We start from the raw sequence: 14,208 nt of genomic DNA, 5'->3' as shown, positions 1-14,208 counted from the left end.
GCAGGTATGTAAAATGCTTTTGCTGTTTTTTAAAGGTCGATTTAAGCCAATATCTGACATTTATATATGTTCAATTGTATGTCTTACTGAGCTGAATAATATACATGGAATAACCTGAGTGTTTTCATTTCCCTCTACAAGGTCACCTTGCTCTTTCTTACTCTTGCACAAGGTAGAATGGCGTATCTATTGGGAGACTTGCTTAGCAGATATGTATTTTGTCGATTTGTTACTAAATTCACAACAGCAAGGCAATGTCACAATAACTGTAATGACTGCAGCCTCAGCTTTCTACCTGGATGAAATCCATTTCAGACATTGTCCTAATGATGTGGCAGGTTTGTTTACTGTAAGGTTGTAGAGAGGTAATACTTTAGTACAGAGCTGAAGTGAAATGTCAGGCTAACCCTTTAGAATGTGCTTTATGTTCATGGATCATACAAGAAAATACACATTCTGCAGTTTAATGGTTCTTTAAAGATATGTTAGTTGCCTAAAATGTTATATACAGTAAGCCAAGACAGGTCAACACAAAGGATTGATTATAGAAGTTATGGTATTTTAGGATTATGCCTAACATTATTAATCAGTTTCTTTTTCAGTGTCTCTTGTTTTCTTTTGGGTGGTCTTCAGTATGCCGGCTGACGGGATCCCGGCGCACAGTATACCGGTGCCGGGATCCCGACAGCCGGCATACCGACACTTATTCTCCCTCGTGGGGGTCCATGACCCCCCTGGAGGGAGAATAAAATAGCGTGGCGCGCGTAGCGTGGCGCGCGTAGCGTGGCGAGCGCAGCGAGCCCGCAAGGGGCTCATCTCATTTGCGCTCGCCACACTGTCGGTAAGCCGGCGGTCGGGCTCCCGGCGCCGGTATGCTGGTCGCCGGGAGACCGACTGCCGGCATACCATAGTGAACCCTTTCTTTTATGTCCTCAAAATGATTTCCATAATAACAAGTTTTTATTTGTTCTTCTTTATTATTACTACATAAAATAGGAGAAACAGAATGTGTTTGCACTTGGTATGATCCATTATTTATAAACTCCAAGGTGATACTGGCTCATGCATTGGTGCAAATGAACTTCATACTGCTATTTAGGATGGTTCGAGGCTCTCAGCGCTTGGGATGCCGGCAGTCAGAATACCGACAGTGGCATACCAACATGCAAAATCCCAACACCTACTAGATGAGTATTCTAACCCTCTCCCTCTACCCGCCTAACCCTCCCCCTGCAGCCTAACCCTTACCCCTGCAACCTAACCCTAACTCTCCCTGCTTAGTGCCTAACCCTAACACTCACCACTTAGTGTCTAACCTTAAACTGCAGCCTAACCCCTTTCCCCCACAGCCTAACCCTCCCCGCTTAGTGCCTAACCCTAACCCTCCCTCCCCGATGCCCAACCCTAACCCCCCACTACCACCACCCACAGCCTAACATGACCTAACCCTAACCAGCCCTGGCATACTTACATTCGGGATGCTGACAGTCAGGATTGTGATCATTGTTGGGATACCGCCGTAGGTCTTCTGACTAGTGTCTGGATTCCAGCATCAGTGTACCGACTGCCAGCATCCCGAACACCTGTATGCTGACCGGATCCCTTTATTAAGTACTACTGACTTTGCATTGCATTACAATGCATCTATTACTTTAAGTATAGATTTGCTTCTTACAAACTATCACTTATTTAGAACAGGTATAAAAACATGTCCATGTGTGCTATGATGGACCCCATTACATCATTCGTTTTATAACAACATCCTTTCTGATTATCCATTTTTAGTGTTATTTTGGACTAGGGAAATAACATTTTACTTTCTTACTGTCCAGCATGAATATTTATACCCTGAAAGTCTGTATGAGCTGAAGAGCTTGTAGTGCTTAGACTGGTAGATGTTTATAGGATTGAAATACTCTACAAATAGTGCAACAGGCCTTTTCCGCAGAGCTGCTCAGTTCCAGTGATAGAGTCTTCAAGTTCCACACCTGGGTTGGGTACAATATTTTGACAGTCATCATGTCCAAATGATAATGTCAACAATGATCATACATCATGGAGTCAGTGATAAAATGTCAACATGTTAGAATTTCAACTTGTCATCCTTGGTGGCCCAGCAGTGACTTTTGTTTTCCCGGTGACTGCAGTGACTCCAATGGTGTCTTCCAGGTCATGTGAACTTCACTTTTGGGCCAGACCTCTGATCTTCTGGTGTTCTGGTATTTCTTTGCTATACCTAACCCTAGTACTTCATACCTGTCAACATTGTTATTGTCTTCCTTTTAATTACATCCCCCATTCTTGCTTTACAGTTACTTGGAATGACCATGTTTTACTGTATTTATAAATGCACAGAACATATAGTCTATAAATAGAGCTGGGACAATGACAAACTTAATGAATCTGCTGTGTAGTTGGGGTATAATAATGGAGAATTTCAGGTTGGCCGAAATTATATATCCCTTATGAATGGAAAACTGATAGCAGAAACATTGCAAACATTCACTCGTCTACAGTTGCTAGCTTGAAAGTTGGGGAGGACAAGATCATTATGCAATTTTTATTTAGAAATGTCTATTTTCTGCTATAAAAAAGACACATAATGGTTTTAACAAAGATATTCCCACTTTATGGTGAAAAATAAAAGAAGTGGCCTCCCTTCTTCAAATGATGGCATTCCTTAAGGTGTGTGTGTGCTAGTATGGAGGAAATACTAATGTGTCACCTGCACACATAGTACACCTATCCTTATATTGTGCCAAATAGCCATGATTGGCAAATCACAAACTTTGTGACTAAGCTACATACTGTACCCTGCCACACAATTTTGTACCAAAAATGCATTTCTGTCACAATGATGCAAGGTTCGTTACACAAACTGATGTAGTACTCGCTCTGCATTAGTCACCCCAGTGTTCTCGCAAATTACTGTAGGCCTACTGAGTTTTGTTAATTTTCTATATTTGTAAATTGCTGAATACATTTTGGGGTACATTTAGATACTTAAACCTGGGTTTTAGTTAGTTGCTTTCAAATACTTTATGTTAAAAGGTTTCCTATTATGAAAATCATTGGATGATATTTTGATTTTAGATAGTTCAGGGTGCTTATGTAAATGAATGCAAATATGAAGTGAAATAAGGTGATTTGTAAAGAATGTCTGCCTGCATGTATTACTAAATACTAAAATGATTCAGTAAATTCAAATAGATTCCATTAAATAGGGTACATCGTCTCTATGAATACATCAAAAAACATGTTATTCGTTTTTCCCTTCTGCATTCAGACTACAGGAAGTCAGACATATTATTTTGTTTGTATTACACTATTATTATTAAAAATAGTTTGTTACTGAAGGGATATTTGTGTGTTAATTTGTATGTATTTATTTATTTATTCAGATTAAATACTCTCATCCTTAAACAGTTTCAGATGCTGAAGTTATTTAAACTCCTCCATCATCATTTATACATTGTATATAATAATCTATTAGAATCTGAACACTATAATAAGAACAACATACAACATATCAATTATGTAACATAATGCAATAGTTTTTGTTTTTCTGTTTAGCAGTTGGTGCCATAGAAATAAGTTATATACTTCTGAAAAGGAATAAAGGATCATGGTGAATATTTGCAGAGAGCTGACATAGGAAATGCCAGTACATTTTCTTTAAGCAGTTGCCATGTTACCAGAATATCTGTATTCAAGGCTTAGACACATTAGGAGGCTCATTATTCCCCTACAGCTGGGCTGTAGTTTTATTATTTGGACAGTATAGGGAGAGATGATAGAATTACTTGAATGAAAAAAATGTAAAGAATGCAAACAGTTTGCTTAATATGTATGCACAGTTACATACAACAGTAAAACAAAAAAAACATATATATATATATATATACACACACACACACACACACACACACAAACAGTATATATACAAAAAGTATATACAGAGAGAGATGGGGGAGAGAGAATTACATTTATAATCAATTGTAATAACCAATTATGTAATATGTTAGTTATGCTGATGTGATTTACATATATGTAGTTCCTCTACTAAAACCATTATTATAAAATGTTCTAAGTGTTCATACTGTATTTTCAATCAAGAAATTATTCCAATGACACTATGAATTACATTTTCCACAGAATACATTATGAATAGCTAGGATTGGGATGAACGTCCAGCATTGAGTATACTTATATTCCTATTTTAGAGTATTAGAAGAGCACCAATATGATCATCATCAGCAAAGAAAATCCCTTTCCCTTCATTATACATTTTATGCAAATAGAAAACACTGAATCATGAAAGAAACTAGTCCCAAAGCAGTATTATGCAGTGACCATTCTATTATAAATGTTAATGTTTTAGGCTCATGCATATGGCAGGACTGGCAACAGCAACATAGTCAAAGTATAGACAGAGGATAGTGAGACAGCTAACAACAGTGATCAGGGTCCAGACAGAGCTTAGAGCCTGCGACTAACAATGGTGATGAAGTCCATGCTGAGGTCAGGGCAGGTGGCGGACAAGGAAGGCCCAAAATAAGCCAGCCATAGAATACAGGAATTACAAACATAAACCCTGCACCTATAACAGAGAAAGAAGTAAATGACTACACTACATAGTTCAGTGTTCTCAGATGATCATATAATTGCCTGTAGATGTGTGTTCCGCATTCAATTGACCATTATTAAAGGAGACTACAGTCAATGCCCATTGCATCTGTTGCAGATTACAGGTCCAAGTAAGATGTGAAAAACTGGTGGGTTTGCACCCCAAAAAAATAGGTGCATAACATCTCTAAATGACAAATAGGAGGCATTATTGTACATTCTTAAATAATCCTTTTAACCCTTCCAATGCAAGTTTTCCAGCTATAAAGGGTACTATAACCAGGTGTATCCAGGGCCCCTGAGAAATTTTGAGGGCCCCGATATTGTAAAAAAATTACTGTGAATATTGTGCATGGCGATGGGGGATGGGAGTTGGGGCACTGCAGTACCTCCATAGCTAGCTTTGCCCCCAAAGATAAGTCAAAGCCAGATTAATTCAGACCCACCCCATCACCCCTTGATGTAACTTATATAAGATGCCATTAAATGTTAACTAACATAAGATTGAGGTTTTAAATATGCAAACAGAAGTGAATGACAATGCAAGACCTAACAGCTGTAATTCTGAGGGATCGTATTCACTGTTGCTCTTTTAAGTAACATTTAAAGTATGATGGTTTAGATTAGCATGAATACACTCCTTGGTTGTACATTAGTCTTGGATCCAAAAACTTACAAAAGTGTCAACTCTGTATCATAACTTTTGTGTTTTTTTATGTTTTGAACTAAATTGTATCCAAAAGTATATCAAGATACAAATGAATATTTGTCATGACATCAAACGTCCATTTAAAAAAAAAATATTCTAAAGTGACCTATAAAGCAAGAAAAAAAACACTCACAATATTCGCTCTGCATGGCAGACCTTTCAACTCCTGCTGAAGTCTTTTTCTGGAATACAATCATAGAGGCTGTCAAAAAGAAATCAAACAAGCTGTAATATTTCCTCACCTCCCCTATATTATATTTTGCTAGAGCTGTCATTTTCTTGGTTTATGTAGTGTACTTCTGGTTTATGGACTTCCTGTGGTATGGACCTCAAACAGTTCAGAGGTATATATATATATATATATATATATATATTCTAAAAGGAAGAAATCAGAAGGTGTGCAGCACAGTTTATTAAGTAAAACACAGTACATGTCCAAACAAGTCATATGGTGTACCTAGGGTGGTATTCAATTCTTTTCACCCTCTTCCACATCGGTTCTGATTCTGCCTTTGGGGGTGTGGTATCATCATATCAGCTTACGATCCACGGGGTAGCGAGGCACACAACCCTTTACACAGCTACACCTGATTACTATGGGCGCAATATGCGTGATAACGGGTATCATTTTAGAAAGGAGATTGGCCGTGATAAATCATTTGAATTCCGCCCCTAGACTCTCATCTGAGTGGGCTCAATTCCACTTGGCTTTATACATCAAACATCCTGAATGAGTTACACCATGTAAGGTTTGATGAATAAAGCCAAGTGGTATTAAGTCCACTCAGATGAGAGTCTATGTACGAGTTGTGCCACATGACTTGTCTGAATCCTGTACTGTGTTTTACTTAATATACTGTGCTTCACTGTGAAGCGCCCCTTCTGATTTCAGATTCCTTTCAGAATAATTTCATCCTGTGAGATGAAACACCAAAAACAGTGGGGATCTGTGGTCTGAAAAGTGTGACCTAGCACCACAAAGTTCTTATGAGTTAACCCTATGAGGAATGTATCAGCAGGACAAAATTATTAAGCGCACCTGTCTCACTTTATATATAAAAACCTTATCCTGTGCTTTAAGGTACTCAAGAATGACTGAGCTGCTCGCCTTGGACAAGTCGCACCCCAGACCTGACAAATATTACACAAACAATATCAATATCAAGAGGGCACTTATAGTGTAGTAGATTATTCCAACTAAATGCAATACAGGTTGAGTCTCCCTTATCCAAAATGCTTGGGACCAGAAGTATTTTGGATATGGGATTTTTCCGTATTTTGGAATAATTGCATACCATAATGAGATATCATGGTGATGGGACCTAAATCTAAGCACAGAATGCATTTATGTTACATATACACCTTATACACACAGCCTGAAGGTAATTTTAGCCAATATTTTTTATAACTTTGTGCATTAAACAAAGTGTGTCTACATTCACACAATTCATTTATGTTTCATATACACCTTATACACACAGCCTGAAAGTCATTTAATACAATATTTTTAATAACTTTGTGTATTAAACAAAGTTTGTGTACATTGAGCCATCAAAAAACAAAGGTTTCACTATCTCACTCTCACTCAAAAAAGTCCGTATTTCGGAATATTCCGTATTTCGGAATATTTGGATATGGCATACTCAACCTGTATAAGAAAAGATAAATTTTTTTGTAAATAGCATATCTGAATAGATGTGGAAATAGAAATTAATTCAGCCACAGTCTCAGTTTCTCGAAATTTAGAAATTAGGCACCTGACAGTGTTATGTGAATTTGGAGGTCTTTCTGGGTGCCAGATGTTAAAATCTGCAGCTATGACATGGAAACTTAGTTCTACAGACATCAAAATGACCTCAATTCTCTCCTCTTGTCAAAGACATCTTTAGTTACCTGCAACAAAAAAGAGTTGTAACTTTTGAACCATTTGGAATGTTACATGACCCCCTTTCCATTTGAAAAAACTGACTTAGATTCAAGATGGCCAATTTCAAGATAGCGCCCATGTTAGGTACATACCCTAAAAGATAGCCCACCTCACCAATTCCTTACTGGAGTATTCAGTTTTCCTATTTCCTACATAGTTGTTGAAATAAAAGGAAGTATTGCGACTTTCGGATCACCCGGTGTGTGTGTGTGTGTGTGTGTGTGTGTGTGTGTGTGTGTGTGTGTGTGTGTGTATGTATATATATATATATATACATACAGTTGTGCTCATAAGTTTACATACCCTAGCAGAATTTGTGATTTTCTGGCCATTTGTCAGAGAATGTGAATGATAACTCACAAACTTTTCTTTCACTCATGGTTAGTGGGTGGGTGAAGCCATTTATTGTCAAACAACTGTGTTTACTCTTTTTAGATCATAATGACAACAGAAACTACCCAAATGACCCTGATCAAAAGTTTACATACCTCAGTTCTTAATACCGTGTATTGCCCCCTTTAACATCAATGACAGCTTGATATATATATATATATATATTAGTGATGTGCACCGGAAATTTTTCTGGTTTTGTGTTTTGGTTTTAGATTCGGTTCCGCTGCCATTTTTTGGATTTGGACGCGTTTTGGCAAAACCTCCCTGAAATTTTTTTGTCGGATTCGGGTGTGTTTTGGATTCGGGTGTTTTTTTACAAAAAAACCTCAAAAACAGCTTAAATCATAGAATTTGGGGGTCATTTTGATCCCATAGTATTATTAACCTCAATAACCATAATTTACACTCATTTTCAGTCTATTCTGAACACCTCACACCTCACAATATTATTTTTAGTCCTAAAATTTGCACCGAGGTCGTTGGATGACTAAGCTAAGCGACCCAAGTGGCCGACACAAACACCTGGCCCATCTAGGAGTGGCACTGCAGTGTCAGGCAGGATGGCACTTCAAAAAATAGTCCCCAAACAGCACATGATGCAAAGTAAAAAAGAGGTGCACCAAGGTCGCTGGATGGCTAAGCTAAGTGACCCAAGTGGCCGACACAAACACCTGGCCCATCTAGGAGTGGCACTGCAGTGTCAGGCAGGATGGCACTTTACAAAAATAGTCCCCAAACAGCACATGATGCAAAGAAAAAAAGAGGCGCAATGAGGTAGCTGTGTGACTAAGCTAAGCGACCCAAGTGGCCGACACAAACACCTGGCCCATCTAGGAGTGGCACTGCAGTGTCAGACAGGATGGCAGATTTAAAAAATAGTCCCCAAACAGCACATGATGCAAAGAAAAAAAGAGGTGCACCAAGGTCACTGGATGGCTAAGCTAAGCGACACAAGTGGCCGACACAAACACCTGGCCCATCTAGGAGTGGCACTGCAGTTTTCTAGTGGGAGGATGAGTGCTTCCATCCTCATGTGAATCTGAACCACTAGCCATGAACATAGGCCAGGGCCTCAGCCGTTCCTTGCCACTCCGTGTCGTAAATGGCATATTGGCAAGTTTACGCTTCTCCTCAGACGCTTTTCATTTTGATTTTTGGGTCATTTTACTGAACTTTTGTTTTTTGGATTTTACATGCTCTCTACTATGACATTGGGCATCGGCCTTGGCAGACGACGTTGATGGCATTTAATTGTCTCGGCCATGACTAGTGGCAGCAGCTTCAGCATGAGGTGGAAGTGGATCTTGATCTTTCCCTATTTTACCCTCCACATTTCTGTTCTCCATTTTTTAATGTGTGGAATTATATGCCAGTATCAATAGCAATGGCCTGCTACTATATATACTGCGCTCAACTGAAATGCACCACAGGTATGGATGGATAGTATACTTGACGACACAGAGGTAGGTAGAGCAGTGGCCTACTGTACCGTACTGCTATATACTATATACTAGTGGCCAGCAAACTGTGTAAAACTGAAATGCACCACAGGTATGGATGGATAGTATACTTGACGACACAGAGGTAGGTAGAGCAGTGGCCTTCTGTACCGTACTGCTATATATTATATACTGGTGGTCAGCAAACTGTGCAAAACTGAAATGCACCACAGGTATGGATGGATAGTATACTTGACGGCACAGAGGTAGGTAGAGCAGTGGCCTTCTGTACCGTACTGCTATATATTTTATACTGGTAGTCAGCAAACTGTGCAAAACTAAATGCACCACAGGTATGGATGGATAGTATACTTGACGACACAGAGGTAGGTAGAGCAGTGGCCTACTGTACCGTACTGCTATATACTATATACTGGTGGTCAGCAAACTGTGCAAAACTGAAATGCACCACAGGTATGGATGGATAGTATACTTGACGACACAGGGGTAGGTAGAGCAGTGGCCTTCTGTACCGTACTGCTATATATTATATACTGGTGGTCAGCAAACTGTGCAAAACTGAAATGCACCACAGGTATGGATGGATAGTATACTTGACGACACGGAGGTAGGTAGAGCAGTGGCCTTCTGTACCGTACTGCTATATATTATATACTGGTGGTCAGCAAACTGTGCAAAACTGAAATGCACCACAGGTATGGATGGATAGTATACTTGACGACACAGAGGTAGGTAGAGCAGTTGCCTTCTGTACCGTACTGCATTATATTATATACTGGTGGTCAGCAAAATTATGCACTGTACTCCTACTATATACTACAATGAAGCACAGATATGGAGCGTTTTTCAGGCAGAGAACGTATAATACTGGTGGTCACTGGCCAGCAAAACTCTGCACTGTACTCCTCCTATATAATTCTGCTGGTCCCCAGTCCCCACAATAAAGCAGTGTGAGCACAGATATATGCAGCACACTGAGCACAGATATGGAGCGTTTTTCAGGCAGAGAACGTATAATACTGGTTGTCACTGGTCAGCAAAACTCTGCACTGTACTCCTCCTATATAATACTGCTGGTCCCCAGTCCCCACAATAAAGCAGTGTGAGCACAGATATATGCAGCACACTGAGCACATATGGAGCGTTTTTCAGGCAGAGAACGTATAATACTGGTGGTCACTGGTCAGCAAAACTCTGCACTGTACTCCTGCTATATAATACTGCTGGTCCACAGTCCCCACAATAAAGCAGTGAGCACAGATATTTGCAGCCACCTGAATAAAACTGAGAGGATGCCAGCCACGTCCTCTCACTATCATTTCCAATGCACGAGTGAAAAATGGCGGCGACGCGCTGCTCCTTATATAGAATCCGAATCTCGCGAGAATCCGACAGCGGGATGATGACGTTCGGGCGCGCTCGGGTTAACCGAGCAAGGCGGGAAGATTCGAATCTGCCTCGGAACCGTGTAAAATGGGTGAAGTTCGGGGGGGGGGGTTCGGATTCCGACGAACCGAACCCGCTCATCACTAAAATATATATATATATATATATATATATATATATTCCTTTTATTATTATTATTATTATTATTATCCTTTATTTATATGGCGCCACAAGGGTTCCGCAGCGCCCAATTACAGAGTACATATGCACATAATCAAAACAGGAAAACAGTGACTTACAGTTGAAGACAATTTAGGACAAGTACAGGGTAACTAAGCATAACTACACCAGTAAATGATAGAGATAAGTTCCAGGTGGCCAAAAAACTGCGTGATTTGGGCAGTTGAGGATTATTAAAGTAAGAAAAGGATAAGCACATGAGGGAAGAGGGCCCTACTCGTGAGAGCTTACATTCATTAAGAGCTGAAGGAAGCAAGGTATTAAAGGAGTAAATCCAATATGTTTCATGTTTTAATAATCATAACACTCTATTACCACCTCTTCTGTCTTCCTTAATGTGTTTTTGATCCAAAAATGTCATAAAGACTATGGAACTGGATTTTACTTTAATACTTCTCATATAGGTATCAATTCCAAAGTGTCCTGCACTCATCTGTATCAATCATCAGAATTGGCTCTGATGCCCTCCAAGGGGTGTTCCTCAATATGCAACATTATATACTGTATATACTATTTTTATTTTTTAAATGCACTTATGCATATTTATTATGTGACACCATTGCACTGGCCCCATGCAAATTTGGTTACAGAATACAGGTGGCAGATGTAATACACCACACAACTCATATTAGAGCCCAAACTGGAAGTACAGTACATTGAGATGTGAATGGAGAATAATCCAAAAGCAATCTACATTATGAACATACAGTATATTATGAAAGTTGTGTGCAAAGGGGTTGGTAAATGAGTTAAAGTATTGTTACTGCACCATGCACAAGATACTTGACACAAGTTTTGTTTTAGCTTCCATCGGCTTTATTTCCAAACAGAGTGTTTTCAGTAGTCAATAACTTTAGAGATTTGTTCATGCTTGGTTGCTATATACATGTATATAAAACATTTATTAACCTATTTATTTGATTGGCAACAGCATGACAGTAGATTCATTTTTGCATTATTGTTATCTCCAAAAAGATTTTCATGTAGTTAAATTACTTACTTGGCGTATATGAATAACATGACATCAAACAACAGCATAAAGCATAAATCTTGGTGCTTAAATAAATTGTTTGATTTCATAAAATATAATAAAAAGACCAGGGGGCTTCTAGTTAAGATCAAAGCTGCAGAAATGATGACTGCAAATGAAAACTACAAGTGACTGCAGTAAGGATTTTCAGATTATAAAAATCTACTCAATTATGGAAACATCACAACATACTGGCAAATATTATAGCTCTGAAAAATATATGTGAAGTCAAATGCTGTGGAAACAAGTTACAGCGATCAATAATAAACAGAAAAGAGAGAACTTTATACTTTCCCATGTGATGCTATCGGATTATCATGTTGTGTTTAGGCCTTCCTGCCATTACATGACCTTTGAGGATTTACAACAATATTTTTGTGACAAGCTGACCCCAAAGGGCCTTGTGAGTCACCAGTTACATTTATGGGTCAGATACTTAATGCTTATAAGAGATGACTGGAGACATACTTCAATTTAACAAGCCTTTGTTCTGGTGATAGGAAATAAAACAATACACTTAGAAGAAACATGGAACCATGCAGCTCCTCCCCCCCCCCCCCCCCAAGACCATGGAAATCGGAAAAAGTAACAGTGCATAAATGTACTAACCATCTCCTTATTTCCTACGACTGGTTTTCACTATGACAGTGGTCCTAGTGCTTGTACTGTATCTTCTATAACAACTCATATATCTGCATATATGTACAAATATTACATACTGTATATATATCTATATCTATATATATGCATTCATTTATATATGTATACAGTACTAGCAATTAATAAAATGCAAAGTGAATGAACAGAAGAGAAATCTTCATCAAATCAATATTTGGTGGGACCACCCCTTGCCTTTAAATAAGCATAATTTCTTCAAACTACACTTGCCTACAGATTTTGAAGGAACTCGGCTGGGAGGTTGTTCCAAACAACTTGGAGATCTACAGTTTTTGAAGGAACTCGGCTGGGAGGTTGTTCCAAACAACTTGGAGATCTAACCACAGATCCTCTGTGGATGCAGGATTGCTCAAATCCTTCTGTGTCTTCATGTAATCTAAATGATGTTGAGATCATGGCTCTGTGAATATCATCACTTCCAGGACTCCTTGTTCTTCTTTATGCTGAAGATAGTTCTTAATGATATTGGCTGTATGTTTGGGGTTGTTGTCCTGCTTCAGAATAAATTTGGAGCCAATCACATGCCTCCCTGTTTTTTTGCATGATGGATAAGTACATACCGGTAGCAAAGATAATTTATACCCCCTAGACCAGAAATACTTTCATTGTTTTGTACTGTATTACCTTAATGCAGCAAAGCAAATTGTAAATACACACACACACACACACACACACACACACACACACACACACACACACACACACACACACAGTGATTCAAAAGTCGCATTACACCCTTTTATTTCAAAAACTGTGCAGGAAATGGGAAAACTGACTATGCCAGTAAGATATGGGTGATGTGGGCTATCTCTTAGGGTATGTGTCTAACATGGGCGCCATCTTGAAATCGGCCATCTTGATTCTAAGTTAGTTTTTTCAAATGGAAAGGGGGTCATGAATTTGCAGAATTTGCTGCAAAGTTTATTGCTGCAAACAGATTTGTAATAGCAGTTATGGTTCACAAGTTACAACACTTGTTCTATTGGAATTACATGCTGAACTGTTCTCCATTAAGGACAGTCATTTAATGTGTTCAACATGTTGTCCATCTTGGTCAACACAAATTTGAAGGCACTGGATCCAATCGCTGGATCCAATCCAATGTTGAGATTGTCTTGTCAGTAGCACTTTTTGGACAACCACTGCGTGACTTGCCTGCCACAGTCCCAGTTTCTCGGAATTTGAAAATTGACAGTATTATGTGAAATTGGAGTTGTTTCTGGGTGCTGGTTGTTAAAATCTGCAGCTATGACACGGAAACTTCATTCTCCAGACAACAAAGTGACCTCAATTCTCTCCTCTTTTGTCAAGGCCATCTTCCGTTACCTGCAACAAAAAAAGTGTTGTAACTTTTGAACTGCTATTTCAAATCTGTTTGCAGCAATAAACTTTTCAGCAAATTCTGATGTTATTTGACATGTTACATGACCCCCTTTCCATTTGAAAAAACAACCTAGATTCAAGATGGCCAATTTCAAGATGGCGCCCATGTTCGCCACATACCCTAAAATATATCCCACCTCACCCATACCTTACTGGAGTATTCAGTTTTCCCATTTCCTGCACAGTTTTTTTTTAAACAAAAGGGTGTACTGCGACTTCTGAATCACTCTGTGTGTGTGTGTGTGTGTGTGTGTGTGTATATATATATATATATATACATATACACACACAAACACACACGTATATATATATATATAAAGTGGAATTCTGCATTTTCAGAGCATTGATTATTATATTCCTATTTTCCCTTTCCATT

The 14,208-nt window shown here is 38.8% G+C and overlaps 1 protein-coding gene across 2 annotated transcripts in view; it reads left to right on the top strand.

Moving 5' to 3' along the window:
• Positions 1-14,208, top strand: part of PCDH15 (protocadherin related 15) — a 2,278,876-nt gene that overhangs the window by 2,041,613 nt on the left and 223,055 nt on the right. Inside the window, exon 28 of one of the 2 annotated variants that reach the window (XM_063961738.1) lies at positions 12,666-13,051. The exons of the other annotated variant lie outside the window; for it this stretch is intronic. Within the exon in view, the coding sequence (XP_063817808.1) occupies positions 12,666-12,725 (60 nt within the window). The 3' untranslated portion in view covers positions 12,726-13,051. Of the gene's footprint in view, positions 1-12,665; positions 13,052-14,208 lie in introns of those variants that run through there. 2 annotated transcript variants of the gene reach the window in all.

This window comes from Pseudophryne corroboree, chromosome 3, assembly GCF_028390025.1.
Source record: "Pseudophryne corroboree isolate aPseCor3 chromosome 3, aPseCor3.hap2, whole genome shotgun sequence".
NCBI classification, from domain to species: Eukaryota; Metazoa; Chordata; class Amphibia; order Anura; family Myobatrachidae; genus Pseudophryne; species Pseudophryne corroboree.
This window is presented reverse-complemented; position numbering and strand designations above follow the sequence as displayed.